General features: G+C 39.9%; 1 protein-coding gene and 1 long non-coding RNA gene across 3 annotated transcripts in view; one reads left to right on the top strand and one right to left on the bottom strand.

Moving 5' to 3' along the window:
• Nucleotides 1–3,388: 3,388 nt before the first annotated feature.
• LOC123828836 lies at nucleotides 3,389–9,166 on the top strand. Its single transcript, XR_006787518.1, has 3 exons — nucleotides 3,389–4,091; nucleotides 5,179–5,295; nucleotides 7,518–9,166. It is a non-coding gene; the product is annotated as an uncharacterized LOC123828836 (long non-coding RNA).
• A 6,687-nt stretch (nucleotides 9,167–15,853) lies between these two features.
• SHOC2 (SHOC2 leucine rich repeat scaffold protein) overlaps nucleotides 15,854–23,220 on the bottom strand; it is a 75,756-nt gene continuing 68,389 nt past the window's right edge. For both annotated transcript variants that reach the window (XM_045854626.1, XM_045854627.1), the window contains exons 7-9: nucleotides 19,993–20,130; nucleotides 19,542–19,659; nucleotides 15,854–17,908 (exon numbers count right to left, since the gene is read on the bottom strand). In XM_045854626.1, the coding sequence (XP_045710582.1) occupies nucleotides 17,700–17,908; nucleotides 19,542–19,659; nucleotides 19,993–20,130 (465 nt within the window). In that variant the 3' untranslated portion in view covers nucleotides 15,854–17,699. The remainder of the gene's footprint in view (nucleotides 17,909–19,541; nucleotides 19,660–19,992; nucleotides 20,131–23,220) is intronic.

Genomic DNA, 23,220 nt, shown 5'->3' with positions numbered 1-23,220 from the left:
AGGCCTAGCGCCACGACAGAGCGAGGGCGCACTGACACCTGCTGGCCACTCGTCGTCACCGCTGGGAAGGTACCCGCCAGCACCAGGCGCTTTCTCCCCCGCCCCTGCAGTCCTTTGCCTAAAGCGCCTTCTATCTCCGGACAAGTTTGGGTGGGCCCAAGCTCAGGAGAGCAGGACCCATATTTTATATTGCACCGTCATGTTGCAGAAACCTTTCTAGAGAACACACTTTGTTATGTGTTTACCCCCAGCAGGAGCGGGGCTTTGTCTGATGAAGTCACATCAGGAAGGGCTCAGCAGGCTTCAGAGCCCACGACTGGCACCCACCCTGGACTGGCAAGGCCCACGCTCCCTGCAGCTCCGCCAGGCCCGGATCCCGCCTGGATGCCCAGCTGTGAACCGTTGTGTCTTGCTGCAGCGGGAAAGCTAGCCTCCAGCCCCCACCCCAGTCCCAGTCTAGATGCACACACATCATCTCTTAGTGAGGGGAGGTGCTGGCAGAGAGGAGAGAGATTTTCTGTGTTCTCTTTGGTAGGAATAGCACAGAGTGGGATGGATTGTTTGTTTCTCTCTGTATGCTGGATGTCCTATAATAAATTGTATTCTGCTATGTGCAGTTTTCAAGTAAGCAGCAGGCAGTTTACCGGCAAGGCCCAGGAGGGTAGGGACTATCAGCAGAAAAGAGATTAGACCTAAAGAAAAGTTCTTGTTTAAGGGTCCGCTGTACCGAATACCTCATACCTCTGTCCGCAGTCACCTCAGCTGGAAGTTCTGAGGATTGAACAGACCCCCTCAGCCCAGCAGGACGCAGGCTGAGGTCTGGCAGGGGGCTGAGGGCTAGTAATTCAAGACCTTGAGCATCACCTTCAGCCCGTGGATGACAGTTACTGAGGCTGCTGCGCTTGATGTAGTCACCAAGTCTAGCTAAAGTGCTTTCAAAGTACTTCGCCCGGGTCTTTATCTCCCGGTCTTTGCTGGGGAGGGGGAGGGGGAACTCCCCTTCCTCTCTTAATTCTGAGGAGTCTCTCTAAACCTCTTATCTGAATGATCTAAAGAAGGCGGAACAGGCAGCGTTTCCTCCTTCTGTTGAGTCCCTCCTGTCCCATCTCCTGCTCCGATCTCAGCTCCGAGTCTCTTGGCAGGGGCGGGAACTTTGCACTAGGCTCCGTTGGAGATGTGGTTACGCTCATATTTGCACAGCGACCAGGAGCCCCAAACATCAAGTATAGATACTGAGAGAGACAAAAACCAGAAGCTGTGGCAGCGGGGGTTCACCGTGTTGTTGGTAGCTCTCCGTGGGCCCGAGCACCGGGAGGCCGGCGCTACCCCGCTCAGCACCAGTAGCAAAAGGGGAAATGACAACAGAGACCACAGTGCTTTTCTTTCTTGAAATCTCTGCTGCTACTGTGCATGACACCTCTTGTCACATTTTTTTAAATGCTTCCCCCGCAGCTAGTTGGTTGGTTAATTCCTGGGTGTAGAGTCTTTTCTCCTGCAGTGGAAATAGGCTTTTCAAGGATCTAGGCTAATACATAATATTGGAATGCATGGTGTCCAGGGCCATATGCAGAGTCCCTTTATAGCCAGAGGTCCTCTTGCCATGCATACCTCATTACCGAAGGCTCTGCCTCCTTAGTTTGACACACAGGGTCAGAACCTCTGAGCTCTGAAAAGCTACTGGACATGATTGTTTTCGCTAGAAGATTTAGGCTATGCTAGCCTAGTGAGACAGCACTGAGCAGGGAGACACCCACGAGGCAGCAGCTCTTCACAGCATCAGCGTTATGCACCAGGCCTGTACGGCAGCATTGCCCGGAAAGGTCCAACACACTTACCAGTGCTTCACCAGGGTAACCGTGACTCGGGCCGGATGAACCGCAGTGGGCAGCAGTTTGCGTATCCCAACAGAGCTCCTTGGGAGACGCTCACAAGCACAAGGCTGAAGGCTCACTGCACTAAGCGATACCTCTCAGTGGAGGGCAGGGAGAGGGCTCAAATGACCTGGAGACGTTTGTCAGGCTAACCAGAGCCACGGAGAATGGGTTCCAGGTTGAGAATTGCTGTGCTGGAGGGACAGCGGGACAGCTAGGGGGTGCCACACCCCGCCAGGGATCTGACAGGCAGGACGGACAGGGGAGACCCCGTGTCGCCTATCGCAGCCTGAGGAAGAGTCAGGTCTGGGCACACACACACAGAGGTCCATTATTGTTTCTCCGAGTAATAAAACTAAATACACCCTACGTGGCTCAGTTGGTTGGAAAGCCATCCCATAAACCGGAAGGTCACCGTTTCGCTCCCTGGTCAGTTCACACACCTTGGTTGTGGGTTTGATCCCCAGTCAGGGCACATAGGGGAGGCTACCAGTTGATATTTCTCTTCCGTCTTTCTCTCTCTCCCCCTCTCCTCCCCCCTCCCTCCCTGTCTCCCTTCCTCTCTCTCTAAGAGCAATGGGAAAAAAAATGGCCTCGGGTGAGAATTACATACATACATACATGCATACCGTGTGTTAGCACTGACTCCCCGTCAGGCCCAACGCCGAGCAGTTCGTGTACCAGATATTTTATGTTGTCCACAAAACAACCCTAACATGCAGCTGTCCTTACCAGCGTTTGCAGGTGGGGACAAGGCCCTGAGGGACTAGGAGATTGCCCAGCTAATAAGCAGCAGGGGCGGACCCGGACCCCGTGTTTCCTGATTATAAGCCCAACAAGATTTCTAACTCCTTTTCTGAGGATCTCCGCCCTCTGCCACAGTGACAAAGGGGAACCAGCCAGAGGGTCACCAGGCATGAGAGTGGTGACAAGCCGGCAGGTCCTCCCTGCCCATTCATGGCTACTGGAGCAAAACAGGATAGGACAAGATGTGTTATGTTTGTTTTTACTCCACACACGATGCCTGCTGCGTTGGAGGAAGCACCAGACACTACAGTTCCCAATGGCCAGCCTGCTGGACAGCGAGCACTACACGGACTGGTTGTGCAGCCGAGACTGCTGGCCTCCCAGCCGCTGGTGGGAGCAGCCACCCCTCCCGTTTCTTCCGCAGCTTAGGTGGACCCTTATGGCACCACCTCACCTGTTCCTTCTGTACAGGCTCCTTTTGGTGGCCTAGTAAGAGGAAAGGACTGTCCTGTCTGCCTTTGTATTCCCAAAGCATACCCGAACCAGGTTTATTAAAACCTGGAACTATATCTGCAGTTAAAGAGTCAGGCAAAATGACACCAAAATACAACCTGACTTTATCTAAAATGAGTGAGGAACTGGGCAGTGATGGTATTAATAGTTTACTTTTGTTTGGGGTTTTTTTGGGGGGGTGGGGACATTCTTTGAAGGCTTGACTAAGAAAAACCTACATGCCCCATCAGCTTGGACTCCCAGGCTGTGATATCACCCTCACAAACGGTAGTCCACACACACACACACACACACACACACACACACCTTAAACACACACTCACCCCTCTGAACACCATGACCATGTGGGGAACACAATGTCCGCGCAGCCGCCCATGCCACGCACGCAGCTGGAAGCAAAAACATCTGTCAAGTAGCTGCGTTGCTGACACCGAGGCGGGAGGCAGTCACGAGGAAAAAAATCTATCGCTTCCTTTGAGGCCTGATTTAATTCCTCCACTTCCTTGTACCTGTGCCGGAGCCCTTGGAATCACATTGTTACTGGAGGTGGAGTTAAGCCAAAAGCAAAGCGTGGACTCTGAGACTGTTGTCGTAGGAACTGCTTTATCTACCACCAGCTGTGCTTCTCCTCTGACTGCCAAATGAGTCCTGCCATGTTCACAAAAACAGGCGAGAAGTCCTACCACCCCCTTCATCAAAGAGATCCTCAAGTGCCAGCCCATCCTGCCCCAGACGGGGAGAAAGATGAAGCCAGGTGTCTTCTGTCTCTGGCCAAGACCAAAGGACCGTGGTCCGTGCCAGCATCCTCTTGACCTCCAGGATGCCGGGAAAGGCTGGGCTCCCCTCTGGCTCTTTGCTGCAGCCCAACCCTGCAGGACATGTTTGTGTTTCCACTAAAACGAGACCAGTGGGGGCTGTGCGCATACACAAACCTTACCATCACCTCCTTTGGTCCTCCAGGTTGGTTCTTACAAATAAGTGTCCCTTCCCCCCCAAATCCAGGGGAAGTATCTTGCCTGCTGTGTCCAGAAGCATAGTAAGGAAACGCGTGGCTTGAAACAGCCGTGGTGAGTGATGGCTGTTTGTTCTCAGGAAAACAGGTGAGCCAGGTCCACTGGCCCTGGGGTGTAAAGGAGCTAACTGTCACCAACATTAACTAATAACTCTTAAACTAACATCCCGGTAATCTAATTAGGTAAGGTGACTCACCCTTCCCATTTACTCAAGGAAACCAAGGAGACATGGTGCCTGAAACACACACACGCTCTCACACATACAGTATTTAAGAGGCGGGCTGCTATCACTGCTCCCTAGAAATGATTTCTTTTTTTCCATTGTCCTTAGTTAATGACAAGAGGACACTCTCTTCCTTCCTAAAGGCTCCCCTGCCAGGGAAGCATTAGAATGAAGTCATTAGGGATCTGGGCTTCAGAGTAAAATAAATAAACCTGAGTTCTGGTGCTCGTTCTGTCCCTTAAAAATTAGGAATTCCCTTTCTGGACTTCAGTTTCCTCATAGGGACATGGGGAAAAAAACTTGTCCCTGCTTCATGCACACTGTCAAAGGAAGATTAAGTGAGCAAATACATGGAAAATACCTAACGCAGTGTTTGGTATTTAATAGGTGCTCACTATGCATTAGGAATATTTGTTTATTTGGCAACACTTTGTCCTTTATTAATTTGAATTTTCCTCATACATGCAAATAGATTCTAAAATTGTTCTATTAAAGTTTGACAGCTAATAAATTAGCATGACAAATACCAATTGAAAACAAGATGAAAGTGGGAAAATACAACTTAACAGGCATTTTTTTGTGTGTGTGAACAGCAGAGAAGGGGGGTGGAAGTCGAAGGTTTTTGATCTGTCCCTAACAAGGACACACGTGCAGTTCCTTACATTATTAGCTACCAAAGAAGGGGCACAGAATCAATGAAGTTCAGAGAACCGAGAAAATGGCACTTAATAGAAGCCTCCCCAACAAGGTCATTAGGGACTCAAGTTCGTGAGATGGAAACTGGGAATGACCTTCTCTGGGTACTTTACAGGCAGGATTTACGTCTATCTGTTGATTCTGAGTCGGATGCGGACTGGGCTGGAGGTGCAGAAAGAGCCGAGAGGAAAGAAGAGTCACAGGATCGGGGGCTGATGGAACTTTAAGCAGGGTAAGTAGGGCGATGCTGTCTCGGGATGCTGTTTTTTGTTTTGTTTGTTTGCAATAGAAAGCCCAACTAAAACTGGCTAAAATAGAACAAAAAATGAATTCACATAAACGAAAAACAGTTCAAGCCAGGGGCGGAGTTGCCTTTGGACAAGGCTGATGCTGTGGCTTAAATGCTCTCCCTAAAGGCCCGATTTCCTCTTTCTTTACCAGTAGAGGCAAGAGGATTGAGCAAATGCACAGCGAGCAACAGAGGCGAGGAACCCTAGAGTCCTCCGCGGCCTCGGTTTTCCCCAGCACTCCAAATCCCAGCCTTGAGTGCTGTGAAGCTGCGATAGACCTCTTGTTTTCATTCTCAGATTCCCTAAGATTCCAGAACCCCCAGGACTACTTCCCCTGTTCACTTCAGTCTACTGGAGTAAGTTTCTCTTCTGTGTAAACAGAATGCTTGACCAAAACGAACGTCAGAGCTTTCATTTCACAACAACTATGTATTGATTCTCTACAGTGAGCCAGACTCAGTGCTAGACCCTGATGTGAACAGTCACCGACGAGACTTCCTGCTGCCTGGGCAGCGCGTCTCTGAGAGGGGTCCTGTTTTCATGGACCTTACGTATGCTCCAAGTCGTAAATAAAATAGTTGAGCTTTTTAAAGAACACCAAATATTTCCAGTGATGCATTCCTTGATCCAATCATGAAGAAAAGATACATTTTAAAAGGCAAACCCATCCTCAGCATCACAAAAGGAGTAACCCTGTCACAGCTTCTCTCACTGATCACACCTAAAACATCTGGAAAAACTTCAGAAAGTACTTAAATAGTAAGCAGTAGCAGATTTCTAGTTTAATCCCATTACAGTCTGAGAACATATTTGTATGATTTCTATTCTTTATTTTCTTTTTCCATTACCATTTATTCCCCTATGCCCTCTTCCACCCCCACCTGTCTCCCACCCCCGGATTTCTGTTCTAATACATTTGTGAATGGGCATGTTTTGTGACCCAGAACGTGGTCTATTTCGGTGATTGTTCTGTGTGAGCTTGGGAAGATAGTATGTATTCTGCGGAAGTAGTCTGTAGATGTCAGTCAGATCCAGCTGACTGATGGCGGTGTTGAGCTCAACCACGTTCACCGACTTTCTGACTGCTGGGTCTGTCCATTAGACCCATCCAGAGGGGCACTGACATTTCCAAATGTAAGAGTGGACTGATTTCCCTATAGCCAGTTCCGTCAGTTTGTGCCTCACGTATTTTGGTGGTCTGTTAGGCACCTACACATTAGGAATTACGTCTTTTTAGAGACATGATCTTTTTAAAATGTTGCAATGCTCCTTTATCTGGTACTTTTCCTTGCTCTGAAGTTTATCTTCAATTAATACAGCTACTCCAACTTTTATTAGTGTTAGCGTGGTATATCTTTCTCCATCCTTTTAATCTGTCTGTATATTTAATGTTTCTTCTAGGCAACATATGGCCTTGTTTACCTACTGTGTCAATCTTTCAATTGGTGTATTTACAGCATTGATACTTAGTGATCATTAATATAGTTGGATTAATATCGAGCTTCTATATATAAATTTTGTTTTGTCTTCCATACTTTTCTATCCTTATGTGTTTTGAATTGAGTATATGACTCCCTTTTCTCTCCTCTGATAGCGTATGAAGTATACGCTTTAACTTTTGTTAGTGGTTGCCCTAGAGTTTGCAATATACATTTACAACTAATCCAAGTCCACTTTCAAGTAATCGTTACATCACCTCAGGGGTAGGGCAAGTACTTCATAATAGTGTTTGCAATTAATTCCTCTCCCATCCCTTGTAACACTGCTGTCATTTATTTCACTTATAATCTATAGTCACCAAATACATTATCGCTATTTTGAAGAATTTGTTAGATCGGCTAAGTACAAGAAAAATGCTTTTATTTTACTTTCATTTATTCCTTAATGCTCTTCTTTATGTACAGTGGATTAAGATTCTGACCAATATAATTTTCCTTCTCACTTTAGAACTTCTTTTAGCAATTCTTAGAAGGCAGGTCAGGTCTACTGGTGACAAATTCCCTCAATTTTAATGCATGTGAGAAGGTATTTCTCCTTTTAAATGAGAATTTCATAGGATACAGAACTCTGTTAGTGGGTTTTTTCCTCTCAACACAAACTATTTCACTTTTTGCATGTTTTCAAAAACAAGTCTGATAGAATTCTTTTCCTTGCTTCTCCACAGGTACGGTGTTTTTCCTTCTTGCTTCCCTCAAGACTTTTTTATCTTTTTAATGTAACTTTTTTTTCCTGCCATTTGGACATGGTATGCCTGGGTATAGATTTGCTCACAGGCTCCTGCTCTGGCGGTTGTGACTCTCTGTATCTGCCCCTCTCTCCAGTTCCGGGGCCGCAGTTCGCCTTGTCACCTCAAACCTCTGACAAGTAGTCCAGGTGCTTTCTTTGAACGCTATAAAGTCACAATCCTTGACTTTGTCCACAACGAAAATTCTATCATTCACCTGTAATCACCAAGAAAGATTACACAAAAACAGCAGCAGTTACATATAGAAATTACACATTATAGACTTAATAGATTCCAGCCTAGCACTTAGCCTGTGGCTTGTAGCTTGTAGCTTGCATTTGGTTTAAGAGGATTAGAAGAAGTGTAGAATTCAGTCTAAATTGTTCAGATTCGTGTCCAATTTGTAGATTCTTAGTGGAGGAAAATCTGTTTGATTTGGCTTTCACATGGTCCACCTGTTTTAATGAAGGCTCCACTGATTAGGCTTTTACCAGGTTCCCGTATCTCAGTCAGAGCGGTAGAAATGCTGTGGGTCGGATGGGGAGGCAGTGCAGTGGAGCAGCGAGAACACTGCCGGAGGAGTCAGAACACCCAGACTCCAATTCATCGTGGACACGATACTGCATCGGTGTATCAACTCATTCAGTTATCCTGGATATTCCCTTGTCTTGAAAAGAGGTAATGAAGTCAGACTTACATAAAAACCAAGGACATAGCAAGGAAAAATGGAATTAGCTTACTTAAAATAATATACCATTGATCCTTAAAAAAAAACAAAAACAAAAACACCTAAATATAACCCAAACCAAGAAGTGGGAAAAAAAATGATTACCAAGGTTGTCAAGTTCTTAAGGTTCAAAAGTTACCCGAGTCCTTAACAATCCTCAGTAAAATGTATAGCCCATGCCAATTCCAGGGACCGAAATTTTAAATGTTTTAAAATTTACTCCTGAACAAGTAATAGTATACAAATTTTATTAAATAACTGCCAAGGCTCTTGGGTATAAACAAACTCTTGAACTTAGAACTTGGAAGAATTATTTGTATATTTTAGAATTGTGTACTTTTTTAAAGCTATTATTTACTACATGGTATTCAAATGTGTTTGAAAAGCTGGAGAAACGTAATCTCGCAGAAGAGTGAGTACAGGTGAAAAAAGTCAACCTGATTACTCAGACATCTACAATGACACCTGGTGAATGCAGTAAGACTCACGCCCTGGGAAAGTACCAGGATTAGTTATTACTGTACAAAAGCAGAAAACTTGAAACAGTTTGCTTTTCGTTTTCATCTGCAACCCGAGTAAATAGGAGTTACTTAGAAGAATCCTTGATTGTACAGTGTTTTTTTGAAGTTGGTATTGAAGGCCAAAATGTGTAGACTATTTGCATCTAAGCTGATGTTCTCAGAAAAAAGTTACCAACATTTTAAAGGAAACTGGCAATCATTCTAAACCCAGGTTCATCCATAACTCTTCACATTAATATTTTATTCTCCATAAACAAAAGTCTGTTAGTACTTTTTTAAAAGGCAACCAATATATTTAATTGCCTCAGGATGGCCATTATTAAGCAGTAACAGGAGGTGCTTTTGAGGCTAAAAAAATTGAACTCTGAATGAAATTAGCTATTCTTAATTTTTTAGAAGTAGATTACTGAGATAGGTGTGAAATTCATTGGGCTGTGACCTCCTCCATGGCAAAAAAATTGTAGTATGTTTGACTATATAATATATATTTAAGATACATGATAAACACTATAGTGTGTATTTGGCTATATAAAAGTCAAGATATGTGATAAACATTATTTTGCACTTAGTAGTGCTAGTTAAAATGCATATTACCCATAATAAGTAAAATTCAGGAAATACAATGAATTTTTGTTGATCCCAAATCAACAAAGACAGGAACTTCTTTACAAACCAATCACACTGCCTGACTCAAAACACAAAACTCACTTCATTTGTTTTCAGCATTATGGTTTGACTGTCTTTCTCCCATACTCACATACTCATCAATATGTAGTCACATAAATTTTATTACTATCTTCACACTTCAGAAACTAAAAGACTAATTCCAAGCATTTTGAATGCTACTTCAGTCATACCAAATTTGGACATTTAGATGCTTAAACACTGGGCATTCCAACTCTCTAAGATACAAATAACATTAAAATTAGGTTTTCTAACTAGTTTTCAAAGTTACTGATAAAAAACAAAAACAAAAAAATCCAAGCATTCGGATTATCTCAACAGGAAAATTTAAAGTAACCATACACATGGTCTGTCTGGAAAACATCCAGCCATTGTTAATGTAGGGAGAATGTTTTGTACAACCTTGATGTAACCTGGCAGCCAAGGACAGTGGACAATGCACACGTGTGAACAATGACCACTTCACTGTACTAGTCAGTGGGGGTGGTAGACGTCATTGAATGTGCACGTGTAGTCTGTGGTCGTCGCATTCAAGATGACTGAGCAAGAAGAGCGATGAATCTGCATCAAATTTTGCATTAAGCTTGAACATTCCTCCTCGGAAACTATTCAGATGATTCAGAAGGCTGTAGCTATGGGCCTTCTGGTGATTGGCAGCTTCATCACAACTGCCCACTTATGCATCACATCTGGTGCAAATTTCTTGGTGAAACTTCAAATCACCCAGGTTACTCAGCCCCACTACAGCCCAGATTTGCTGCCCTGTGACTTCTGGCTTTTCCCAAAACTAAAATCACCTTTCAAAGGGAAGAGATTTCCGAGCATCGATCACATTCAGGACGGCTGCTGACGGCGACTGGGAGAACTGTATGAGGTCCCAGGACGCCTACTTTGAAGGGGACTAAGGCATCACTGTCTTATGTACAATGTTTCTTGTATCTTCTTCAATAAATGTCTCTTTTTCATAGTACATGGCTGGTTACTGTCTGGATAGACCTCATATTCAACAAGATGGTATCTTTATAAAGATTTGGAATTCACACTAACTTGAAGGTAATATTTGTAATATATACTAACTCTTCCATTAGATTTTGTTGCTCTTGTAATTTGAAAAAGAAATTATTAGCCAATTTTTAAAAACTTTAGCAAAAACAGTAGTATGAACTGACAGCAAGTCATTCAAGAGTCAATCATCTAATCACTTATATTTAATCTAAATATTTTATAATGGTATTCTTCTCAAATCAGAGTGTCTGTACCCCTCCCAAATACAGACATTTTCTTCCTAGGCCTGATTCTTGCTAACAGGGCTAAGACCATGAAAATCTAGTTCTTCAGCTAGACCAGTTAAGCCAGTGTTGCTCCAAGATGAGTTAAAATCAAGTGCACAGACTTAGCCAGTTATATATCAAATCTGACCTACAAGATTAACTACAGTTAAATACCAAAAAGGGAAAAAGACCACCATAAATCAGTTGAATAATTAGAATGTAGAAAAGAGCAAACAAAATTTTTTTAAATGAAGAAAAATTGGTTCTCTCTTTAGGTGACATTTCTAGAGATAAGATTTAAGGAACTCAAATTTAAGTAAGAATATAATTAAAATTAATCGTACAAGAAGTATTGGGAAGGCCATGAAGAGCTGCCCCTAACAATCCTCATCTGGCACCCTCCACCCAGTTCTCTGCGGAAATTAAACTGCACACAGGCCCAACCAGAACACACACTTGGTGTAACCTCTGTCTCAGTTTCAGGGCTGAAAACTAATGACAAAGAAAGAGCAGCTATAAACTAGGATCACTGTCCAACATACTTTTTTGATGACAGATGTTTTGTATCTATACCAATGTAATAGTCACCAGCCACATATGGTTACTGAGAACCTGATGTGGTTAGCGTAACTAAGAAATTAAATTTTTATGTAACTTTAATCTGAATCTTAAAAGTCACATGTGGCTAGTTAGTGGCAAACATTTTTTATAGGGCAGACCCTAGACAAATAGGTGAAATGGGTATGGAAAATAAAATGATATTGAAGCAGAATATACTGAGGGTTAGTAAAACTGACCTCAATGAAAGTGGCTGGTCTGTTTATCGAGTATATTTCTTGTTTCCTTTCCACTTCTAGTGTAGCTACTTCTCAGGCTCTGCAGGCTCCTCCCAACCTCCACAAGTTACATGTTGATCAGGATTCCATCCTAGGAGATTCCATCCTTTTCCTATTCTACCTGCTCTCTGTAGACAATTCCTGCTTCAGTTGTAATCTATATGCTGGATGGTGTCCCCCAGTCGCCGACCTGACATCTCCAACTGATGTCCTGCAGTCACTAGAACACACCCTCTCCTCCCACCCAAACTCAAAGAACCTGGCCCTGCTGTAAATTTCCATAGTTGAGCAAATACACCCAGAGGCTTAAGCCATAATTTTGAGAATAACCTTTGATCCTCTAACTCACCTTTTCCGTTCAGCCACAAGGTCTTACTACTACCTCTTCCTCAGGCTGCCCTGAATGTGCATTTCCTTCCATTTCCTTCCATCCCCACTGATAAAATCCCAATCAAAGCCACTGTTATCTCACCTGGATTACTCCAACAGGCTCCCACCCAGCCACTTGATCTCCACTTTTGATTTCCTTCCACACATTCTTCTCAAGGTTGACACTGATTTTTAAAAAATACGTATCCAAGAATGTTGAAGGGTGAAAATTAATCAAGTTGTGCATAGGACTCATATCTGTTACCTTCCCTGATAAGTTTTCTGCAGCCAATTAAATAGTTCCCACTGGATGAGTTCTTTTATAGCTTTTGTTCTCATGAAACAATTAAAAACACAAATAATGTTATTAGTATCACAACTTTTTTTCTTAGAATCCTGCACTTAATTTCCACCTTTTGTTACATCTTAAACAACCGAGAAGATGTATGAAAAGTTACAAAACACAAAAAGCCTTTTTTTTTTAACGAGGGCTAAAAGAATGGGCTCTAATAATGTAATGTTTCCATTACAGGTCAACCTTCATTATAGAATACATTCATTATGTATTCTAATAGTTTAACCACCACCCCCCCAAGCCATAGTTCTGGACTTCATAAACAGAAAATATAGAAGACATAAATAACAATACTGAAGGTCACTGCTGACCATGTATTTTGTCGCATCTTTGGCGCACTACTTTTGTACACCTCATGCATGACGTTTGCTGTTTTAAAGTTTTCCAGGTTAACTGATAGTGAAGAGTCTTCGCTCTTAGTTCCACATTTTTCTGGTTCAATGACGTGGCAAAGATTTCATGTGCAACACCAGTTACTTACAGCATTGGAAAATTCTTTAAAAGTCTCAACGGCAAAACATTTACAAATACATTATTTATATCGAATACCTTACTACAGAATGACTACAAAAGAACGATAATTTTTATATAGCCAAAATAACTAACAACTTCAAGTTAAAAGCACATTTTCTGAAGGCTGTTTATACCTTTTAGCCTTGAATCACATAACCCAAAATAGCCAAGTACGTACCACAACACAAAACCTGTCAAACATCAGTGGAAGTCTGATCTTCACTAAGAGAAAAGTCAAAACTGTTACATATTGTTTTTAGATATTATTGTTTTTACATAGTTCAATCTGTGCCTTGTGAACTGTGTACTGTGCAAATTACCATGTTGCTAATTAAAAACAAGTTCTAGCGTGCAAATGAAAATATAATCAAAGGATACTATTCATCATACAAAAGACTTTGCTACATTCTTATTTAGCCATTACAACGTTCTGAGCTCTGATAAAATGATTTCTGAGGTTAAGAAAACCACGGAATGAGGAAAAAGTACACATTAGTATACTATTCTATTACAAACAAATATTACGCAATGTGAGCCAGACACATTCCCTTTGGGGACTGACACCAGGTTTTAAGTACTAGCTAGATGAACAGACGGTCACTGATGAAGTACCTAAGACTCTAATTAGGTTTTCCAAGATAATTTTTCATAGTACTTGTATCATATAAAATGCATATAATGTCATTTAAATATTATTCCTTTATTATTAGGATTGTTAGGCTGGAGCTCTCATCTGCATGAGGATGAAACCTCCCTGTTGTTAGCCCACCAGCACCACTGTGCAACTGCGGGAGGAAATGGCCCTTCCTTAAGGCTCTTTACTTCCATCTCTCAGAAATTTGACATGAGATACTGACTTTCGTTAGAACAAGGCACTTTATTGCCATCTGCTGAGAACTTTGACAAGAAACATACAAATCCATGCTGTGATCTGTGTATCCACGACCCCCTCAACATGTGGTGGCGGCTACTCTGCACAGCCTGCAAAGCCTGTCCATGGCTGCTCGGTCTGTGCTGCTCTCCACAGTGGACACTGTTCCTCCTGCCAAACTCTAAAAACCCCCCATCTGAAGCTGATAAACCACTGCCCTGTTGAAGTCCTGACACTAACAAGTATTTACATTAAAAAAGTTGACATTTAGAATGTACAATGTCAGCAGGATCATTAACAAGTGTGTAAAGAGAAAATCCTTTTAAAGATAATAATGACCAACTTCAATTTTAAAAGTTAAAAATCACCCGCTCAAAACATTTATATTTTGACTTATATTTCAAAGTTTAAAATAAACCCATAGATGTTTCCTTAGAGTTAGTGTTATCAGCTTTAGAAGGCATTCTGTTCAATAACAAAGTATTGATAACTATTTTCTAAAACATTCTCATAATACTTTATTAATCTAACATTCAAGATATTCCCTTAGATACCAAATCAATGTCACAACTCTACATATTCAAATTCTCAGAGATCCAATAATCAACCAAATATTGTCACATTTTCCAATGGTCCAAACTGGCTCTTAAGGGCTACACTACCCAAAAGAATAAAGCAAGAAAAACATTTTAGCTAAGATATTTGGTATCCTACTTATCCTCTAGTATAGGAGGAAAGAAATCTTTCTGTACAAGTTCTTCTGCCTATTTGGGATTGTGCCATTTGCTTTTATCTAAGCTTAATCATGCAAGAGTAATCACATATCCTCGTTTTCCAGAGACAGTTCTGATGTACGGTTGTTGGCCCAATACGACAATCAGTAGTGTCCCCTTTCCATTTCAAAGGGTCCCATTTTATATGCTTTAACCACAACCCATGCTTATTGATGAACAATTACAAATTCTGCAAGCTGAAATGTGGATTCAATACACATGGCTTAGCAATAACTGAGATGAAAAGTAAAAGCTGTAACAAAGGTATTGGAGAAAGACTAGATAAACTGGGATGTGTAACAGTTTATCCATTTTAAATGATTCACACTTTATAAGATAAATTAGAAATATGCAATTACATCTTGAGCTTATTCCAATTGCATCACCCATCTTTTAATATAAGTACAAATAAATGTTTTATGTGTATTTTCTCCTCCGAGAGTTTCTATTTTCTACCGCTTTCTTTTGTATCCATCAAGTCCTTAAGTTATTTAGGATCGTCCCCTTCTTTCTGTATGAAATAATCATTTGGGATTTAAACAGTAGTAAACTACCACAGAAGGACTGTTTGACATAGTTATTGCTGTTTTCCTACTCTCCAGGGTGGGGCAAAAGTAGGTTTACAGTTGTGAGTACATAAAACAGTTTATTCTTGTATTATTATTTATTAAATATATTTTCCACATGCACAACTGTAAACCTACTTTTGCCCCATTTTGTAGATTAACAAAAGGCGAAGTTTAGAGCAATGTAGCATTCTATGACTTTTTTAAAAGTTATTGTGCCTCATGGAGAGACTAACGTAATTTCTTTAAAAGACAATTTTTCTTTAAAAAGAAAAATTTGGACATGCTGGGTAGTCCTACTGTAGTCCTACTGTAATTCAGGAAAAGTATTAGCACACATGTAGTCAACAATATCCGTTATATTCTAACTTTAATATTAAATATCTTGATTTCACAAGGGTATACCAATTAGAGTCCACTTTAGTTTCTTGTTAGAAGAAGTAATAAAATTTATGGGCTCTTACAAGGTGGCAGCCATACCCAGGACACGTTTTATGCTTTGTAAAAAAGTGTTGTAACTCCTCAGCTATATACGGTTTGCCTATAACATCACTTCTACATGTAAGATTTTGATCATTTTGCATCTGTTACAGATCAATATAAATGAAGGTAGGGGAACCAAAATGTTTAAAAAAAAAGTATTTTCATTTTTAAGGAACAATAACCATTTTTTCAAAAAGAAAAAAGACATTAGGTTACTCCCTTTAAAATTCAAGTTCCATCATCTCAATACATGAGCACGCCTGGATATGAGGATTTTTAAAAACCACACATACACACAAGCTCCAAGTAGAGCCGTAATAAACAAATTCCTTTTATAAACAAAATTTTAACAGAAAAGCCACAGTAGATGGAAAAAAAGAAGAAAGGATATTACTTGGTAAAATCCAGTGATATCTACAATAGTTTTACAGCACATACAAGCATTCTAGGGTTTTATATCTTCACCTGCCTTCAATTCCTTAGTTGCTCCTTAACAATTTGCCAATTACAAATACAGTTTCCAACTCAAACTTAGTCCTGATTTTGAGCACCAGGAAAAGCAAAACAACACTCAAAATTTCTATCTTTATATCATGGCCTTAATTCAAAAATGGTTTAAGACACAATGCCCATCTAAAAGGAAGTAAAAAAAGAAATCCAAGCAGCAACATGTAATTACACATAATAGTTATTCATTATATGGAAAGTGTTCTTTAGGATGGTATCTAGAAAGTCCTTGCTCTGTGAGTCTCTTCAAAAATTAAGTCTACTGAGACTGACCCTACCAAAAGTCAGAGTACTGAATAAGGGGCTCGCACTGACAACACGGCCAGCCTTAAAATAGTAGAGCAAAAGAAAACACATCGAATAGCACATGCACATCTTACAGAACTTCCACTGAACTATCAATGGCTTCTACGCAATGTGCCTCTTTTCCATGAGTGTATTAGCAACTACCAGGAAAGGAAAGATGAAATCAAAATCAATGGTACTGAACTGAATTGTTTGAAGCCAGTGCCCCACATGTGGGGAAAAGTGCATTTAGTTCAGCAGCAATACAGCACAGTGTGAAGAGAGTGTGCTTAGACGCAGATATTCCAGAACTGAAAAGATGTACAAGGCAAGTCAAGATATGAAACCATAGTACACTGTTAAATAACCTTGGAACATATATTGCAGTGTTCAAAGAAAAACATTCATTTTCATTGTACAAGGCTAGGGAGAAATCCTTAAAGTTGCCTAATGTAGTTTATGATATAATAAATACATATCTATATAGCATTGTATATACATATATAGAATGTGTGTTTATGTGTATTTTTTTGCTAAATTATTCTGTTCTATTTTGTGGACCTGCAACTTTTAAGAATGAAACTTCTTTTGTATTTCCCCCAAACTTAAGAAAAGACATTTGTACTAGAAAAGATCTCAGTGCCCTCCCCCCACCCACCCCAAAGACTCCTGTCAAATAGTTTGCTTTACAATTGATCTGAGAATCATGATGAAAGGAATTCTAGAATTTCTGCCTGTATCTTCAATTTGCCATTGTTTCAAAAAACAAATATCTTTTAATAGCTGAATCAGCTGATGCAAATTCTTTAGATGATATAAACTCTAGATCTGACTGATTAAAACAGAGCAAATCAAAACAACAACAACAAAAATCCAGTGATTTACTCTGACTGTAAACAATATATAAAATTTAAATCTCAAATTTCAAAATAAGTTAAAGAAAAATTCTACCTTCATGGCCTATAATACTATAAAGGTCTGACAGTTGGTAAGGGGAAAATGCCTATGAAAAGTTGCAACAAAATTGCCCATTATATTTGCTAAGAGAAAGTATAACTATACTACCTCTACCCCTTAAATTTAATAAATTCATAATTTGTTTACAAATGTTTTAAGCAAACTGGAGTATCATATTACAAACAGAAAAATATCCAAGGTCAGCAAAGAAAACTTATATAAGCCTTTTGTACAGAATTAAAAAAAATCTAAATGGCTATGATTCCTCTATTAGCAGAAACACATAATGCAGTCTTTATAAATCTGCCAAATATATCAATATCTACATAAATAGATACAGATATAGATGTGAAACATTAATGGCAGTCTATTTTTGAACAGTGTGTGGGACCAGCAGATTTGTATCAGACCATGGCACGATATGGACCCTGCATCTTCAGGAACTGAATGATGAAAGAAGGACCCCCAGCAACAATCTGAGGTGGAAGGTGGCTGAGTGGACAGTTCTCAATACTCATGATTGAAAGCTTGCTGCAAAGAGCCAGCTCAAAGGGAAGGCTATGCAGGTTGGGGTTGTCATTCAAATACAGTTCTTCTAGGTTCTCCAGTGTACCTGTTTAAAAAAACCAAATCAATTATTATTTTTTAATTAGTTACTACTAAAAAAATGTCAATGGCATGATGCTATTCTGCACATTATATACACTGAAATACCCATTTCCTCTCACTTCTCCTAATATTAAAACTCTTTACAACTGTGGATCTCAAACTTTGCTGCATGTTCAAAACAACTGGGGAGATTTTGAAAAACCCTAATATCCAGGTCACACTCCATACCAATTAAATCAGAATCTCTTCCTATGACTGGTGTTCAAGCTTGGAGAGTTATTTTGGAAACTCCAGAGGCAAGTCTGTTGTACAGTCAGTACCTATAATTTTTCTATTGTGGACAATGTGACAATCTCTTATTAATACATTTCTCACGTGGAAAGATTTTTGTTACTTGGTATAAATCTTTCACTAAGACAGTTACCACATACTTGGCAGTAAGCCAAAAATCAATTTATATACTCTAAAAAAATTTGTCCTGGACTGTCTTAGGATACTCATACTTTCTAGGCAAATGTCTCAAGCAACTGCATGAGGCCAGCTGAATAGATACACTAGAAATAAAAGTGGAAAGTTAACTCATATGTTGTCAATTTTTAAACTTCAAACTTTGTGTTATTTTATAGTGGTATGTAGAAGACTAATATAATGGGTTTGTTTACATTTAATATTCTTTTAATATTCAGAGCAACCCTATGAGAAATTACTACTATCACCCTTATTTTATAAATAGGACACTTGAACCCAAGAGTCTCCCTCCCTCCCTTATTCAAAGGCACAGAACCAGACTTTGAATGGTCTGCTTTACTTCAAAACCATTCTTAATCAACAATCTATAGTGCCTATGGAACAGCATGGCTATTACTAATTTATAGTTAATTTATAATTCATAGTTAATAAAATTACTAATTTAAAAACTAATATGTGACCTTAATTAACTCTTTTTATAAAATGGAATTACAACTTGCACTGCCTCAAATTCAAGGTGGTTACGTTGATTATATGAAGTAACAGATATGAAAACACTTAGAAAACTCCAAAGTATTCTCAAATATTAACATTCATCAAATATTATTATTAATCCTAAAATCTCATTAAAATGTTCTTTTGACATAAGACGATACTAATTTAAAGCAAGCCTGTGTAATTTTTAAATTTGGAAAAAACATAAAATAGCTCTTTGAAACTAAGGTTATACCTATTAGAAATATAAATATGCAAAAACATTCTCAAATACAAATTTAACCCTATGAAGACACCTAACCAAAACCAAACAACCCTCTAACCACCGGTGCTTGATAGAATAGGATAAAATAGAACAGCACAGCAGAGACACCTCGAGCATGCTGGAACCTCAGCTGACAAAAACAGCAGAGCCCTGCCTGGGTGGAATGCCGTCCCATACACAAAAAGGTTGTGGGTTTAATCCTGGGTCGGGGCGCATAATGGAGACAACCAACTGATGTTGCTCTCTCTCTTCCCTGTCTTCTCTCCCTTCCCCTCTCTCTAAAATCAGTAAAACATATCCTCAGGTGAGGATTCAAAAACAAAAACAGATCTGTCATATTATCTGAAATACTACTTGAACACAGAAAGAACAAATTATTAATAGAGTCAAGCACCCAAAGCCTTCTTACCAATTTCCTCAGGAAGATGAGTAAGCAGGTTCTCTCCAAGGCCCAGGTGTGTGAGATTGGTAAGGTGCCCAATGCCTCTGGGAAGCGTGTTCAACTGGTTGTTTGTCAAGACTAATTTCTAAAAGATCGACATAATAAAAATGGTTACACACATATTTCCAACAACTGATGTAAATTTAAAACGATACATCTACACTAATCCAATAACATGAACAGAGAAATCAGAATGGATAGGACAAGAATCACTTAAGTTTTTCTTTCAAAAAATATCATTTGTTAGGAAGACAAAAGCAAAGAGGTTGAATGAACATAAAACTCAGTCTTAATGCTCTAACAGGAAAATCTATCCAGTCCAAGAATTAGATCAAATTTTTAAGAAAAATGTGCAATTTGAAACGCATCCCCAAAATTTTAATCATGTAAGTATAAAATCATCGGGATAATGTTTTACCTGTAAATCCTTAAGATAAGCAATTTCATTTGGTAAGGATTCCAATTTGTTCTCCTCTAGATCCAGCTCTCTTAACTTCCTAAGGTTTCCAAGACCATGAGGAAGCTTCTTTAGAAGATTGTTTGATAATATTAGAACCTAAGCAGAAATTATTGACAGTGTTTGTCAACTCATAAAATGGAATTATTATTACTGTTGTTTGGCTTAATATTTATTAAGCAATGCTAATTTTCTAAACATTGAATATTAAAGGTAATAATTCAATTATATCACATAAAACACTTAACTTACTATTCTAAAAAATCACCATAGTAATTGTAAATATAGATTTTAAGTCACAACTAATATAACCAAAAGTAAAGAATTTAACTAAATTAAACATATATATATAATTATTAACTTACAAAAACATACACAATTACTATCTACTTGTACTAAGGTTCATACAGTTAATGGTATTTTGATGCTGAATAGTTATAAATGTCTGATAGAAAACCAGTTATTTATTGAAATCCCATACAAACCATCATTTAATGGAGGTAACAAATGACTTCTAAACTGCCTGTATCAATCCACCACAGTTGTCATTTGTGGTATATTTATTTACATTGCAAAACCTCCTACAACATACCAATGAGGCAAACAAAGGTTGAAGAAGACAGCCATTGTTCTCATGGAAGTTACAAAGCAGGTGTGGGGAGAAAACACTGGGGAAGGGGACAGTGAAAACAGCACTAAATGGGAAGATATATATAAGGTCTGGCTAATTTTTTGTACCAACTTATTTCTTTCAAAGTTATACTACTCAGAATAAAATAAACATATACAATAAGACCAAGAAAATAATAATAGCAGTTATTCATTTATTGAGTTTACTATTTGTAGGGCACTATACTACATGCATAATCTACAACCTCACAGGAAAAATACTACATATTATCCCCATTTCACAGCTAGGAAACTGAAGTTTAAAAAAGTTAATAAATCCATAAGAGTCTCAGATCTGTTTAACTTCAAAGCTCGTTTTAACCATTATACCATACTATTTCACCTTACTACATTAAAAAAACACAAGAGGAAATTAGACTTTTAGAAAATATCGATACAGAGAAATTTTTTAAAAATAAGTATTTACTATTAGTAAGCTTTCTCATCAAAAGAATGAAAGGTATAGGGACTCAGAAGCAAGCAAAATCATACTTGACTAAGAAGGTGACAATAAGATGGACCTTTAATTATGGAAAAGATTTTTAAGAGAAAACAAGGAATGAGAAGAGGGTATTCTAGATATTAAAAACAGTAAGACTAAATGTACAGATCAAGAAATATATACATTTCCAATAAATAAAATAACATATTTGCTAAATAAAAGAGTAGGTGGGTAATTAGGATGGAAGAGTAGGCCAGAGTTATATGAAGGGTTCTGAATGCCAGCATGAGAAATCCATAATTATTCTGATAGACAGAGTTGGTGTAGAGTTCTTCAACAATTAAGGGAAAAAAAATATGTTCTAAAAATGGTAAGTTTTAGATACTTTTTATTTCAAAGATACTTCATAGCACTCCAACTAACCAGCTTTTTTAGTGGGTAAGAGTAATTCAAAAGCACTGAGCCCAGATTAAGTCATCACCTCAACATCCTAATGAGGTTGTACATTTAAGAGAGCTCTGGACTTCCAGTCAAGACGGGGGTGTAGGTAAACACGCTCACCTAGCACAACTATAGTAAAAATTATGAGACTACAAAACAAATGTCATCCAGATTCATCACAAACTCAAGCTGTGTGGAAGTCCAACAACCAAAGATTTAAGCAAGCTGCCTTCATCCAGACAGGTAGAAGGGGTCGAGGGGTGGAGTGGCAGAGAAGCAGAGAGGTCCTGAGAGGCACACAAACACGGAGGGGCATGGAGACATGGAGCGGGCAGTCCTGCACCCATGTGTGGTGGATGAAAATTGGGAGGGACACCTCGGGAGCAAGGGATCCCAGACCCAGACCAGACCAACCAGCCCAGGGTTCCAGTGCCAAGGGGATAAGTTCCCATAACTTCTGGCTGTGAAAACCAGTGGGGGGCCCTGGCTGGTGTGACTTAGTGGACTGACTGCCAGCCTGTGAGCCAAAGGGTCACCAGTTTGATTCCCAGTCAGGGCACATGCCTGGGTTGAGGGCCAGGTCCCTGGTTGGGGGGGTGCGAGAGGCAACCAATTGATGTAGCTCTCTTGCACAATGCTGTTTCTCTCTCCTCCTCCCTCCTTTCTCCTCTCTGCAAATGTAAATAAATAAAATCTAAAGAAAAAGAACAGTGGGGGTTGGAGCAGGGGAAGAAACTGCAGGATTCTCAGGATACTCCTGTCAAAGGGCCCACAACAGACTTAGGAACTAAGCAGACCCACACACTCTGGGATTCGGCGCCAGGGCAACAGCTGGAAGGGCACCAGTGGCACACGGAGAGGCTGAGGTGACTGGCAGCAGGGCAAGTGCCAGCAGACAGCTTTCTCCCAGGCACAACTTTAGAGGCCAGGCAGCAGCACTGTCCCCTCTCCAAACCCTCTCCCACACAGAGCCACTGAGCGGTGACATGGGTTGCCCAGCCCCAGCAATTACCTAAGGCTCTGCCCCATATAACTTATATGTACACTTTTCTACAATAGGCCACACTACTAAGACAGGGAGTCAAAGCAGCTGTACCTAATACACAGAAACAAACACAGGGATGCTACCAAAATGAGGCGACAAAGAAATATGGTCCAAGTGATAGAAAAGAGCAAAACTCCAGAACTAAGTGAAATGGAGATAAGCAACCTATCAGATGCAGAGTTCAAAAAACTGGTTGTCAGGATGTTCAAAAAACTCACTGGGTACTTCAACAGCATAAAAAAGACCCAGGCAGAAATGAAGGTTATGTTAAATGGAAAAAAAGAAAGGTCTATAGGAAACCAACAGTGGAGGGGATGAAGCTGAAAATCAAATCAGTGGTTTAGAACATAAGGTGGGGAGGAAGCATTCAATCAGAATAGCAAGAAACAGGAGTTCAAAAATACAAGTGTACTAAGGAGCCTCTGGGACATCTACAAATGTACCAACATCTGAATCACAGGGGTTCTAGAAGGAGAAGAGGGAGAGAAAAAAATTAACTTATTTCAAAAAATAATGAAAGAAAACTTCCCTAAACTGGTGAAGAAAATAGACATAGAAGTCCAGGAAGCACAGAGAGTCCCAAAGAAGTTGG

The sequence above is a fragment of the Phyllostomus hastatus genome, unplaced genomic scaffold (genome assembly GCF_019186645.2).
Source record: "Phyllostomus hastatus isolate PE091 unplaced genomic scaffold, TTU_PhHast_1.1 phas_scaffold_1066, whole genome shotgun sequence".
Lineage (NCBI taxonomy): Eukaryota > Metazoa > Chordata > Mammalia > Chiroptera > Phyllostomidae > Phyllostomus > Phyllostomus hastatus.
Note: the sequence above shows the minus strand (reverse complement) of the source record. Positions and strands in the feature narration are given on the sequence as shown.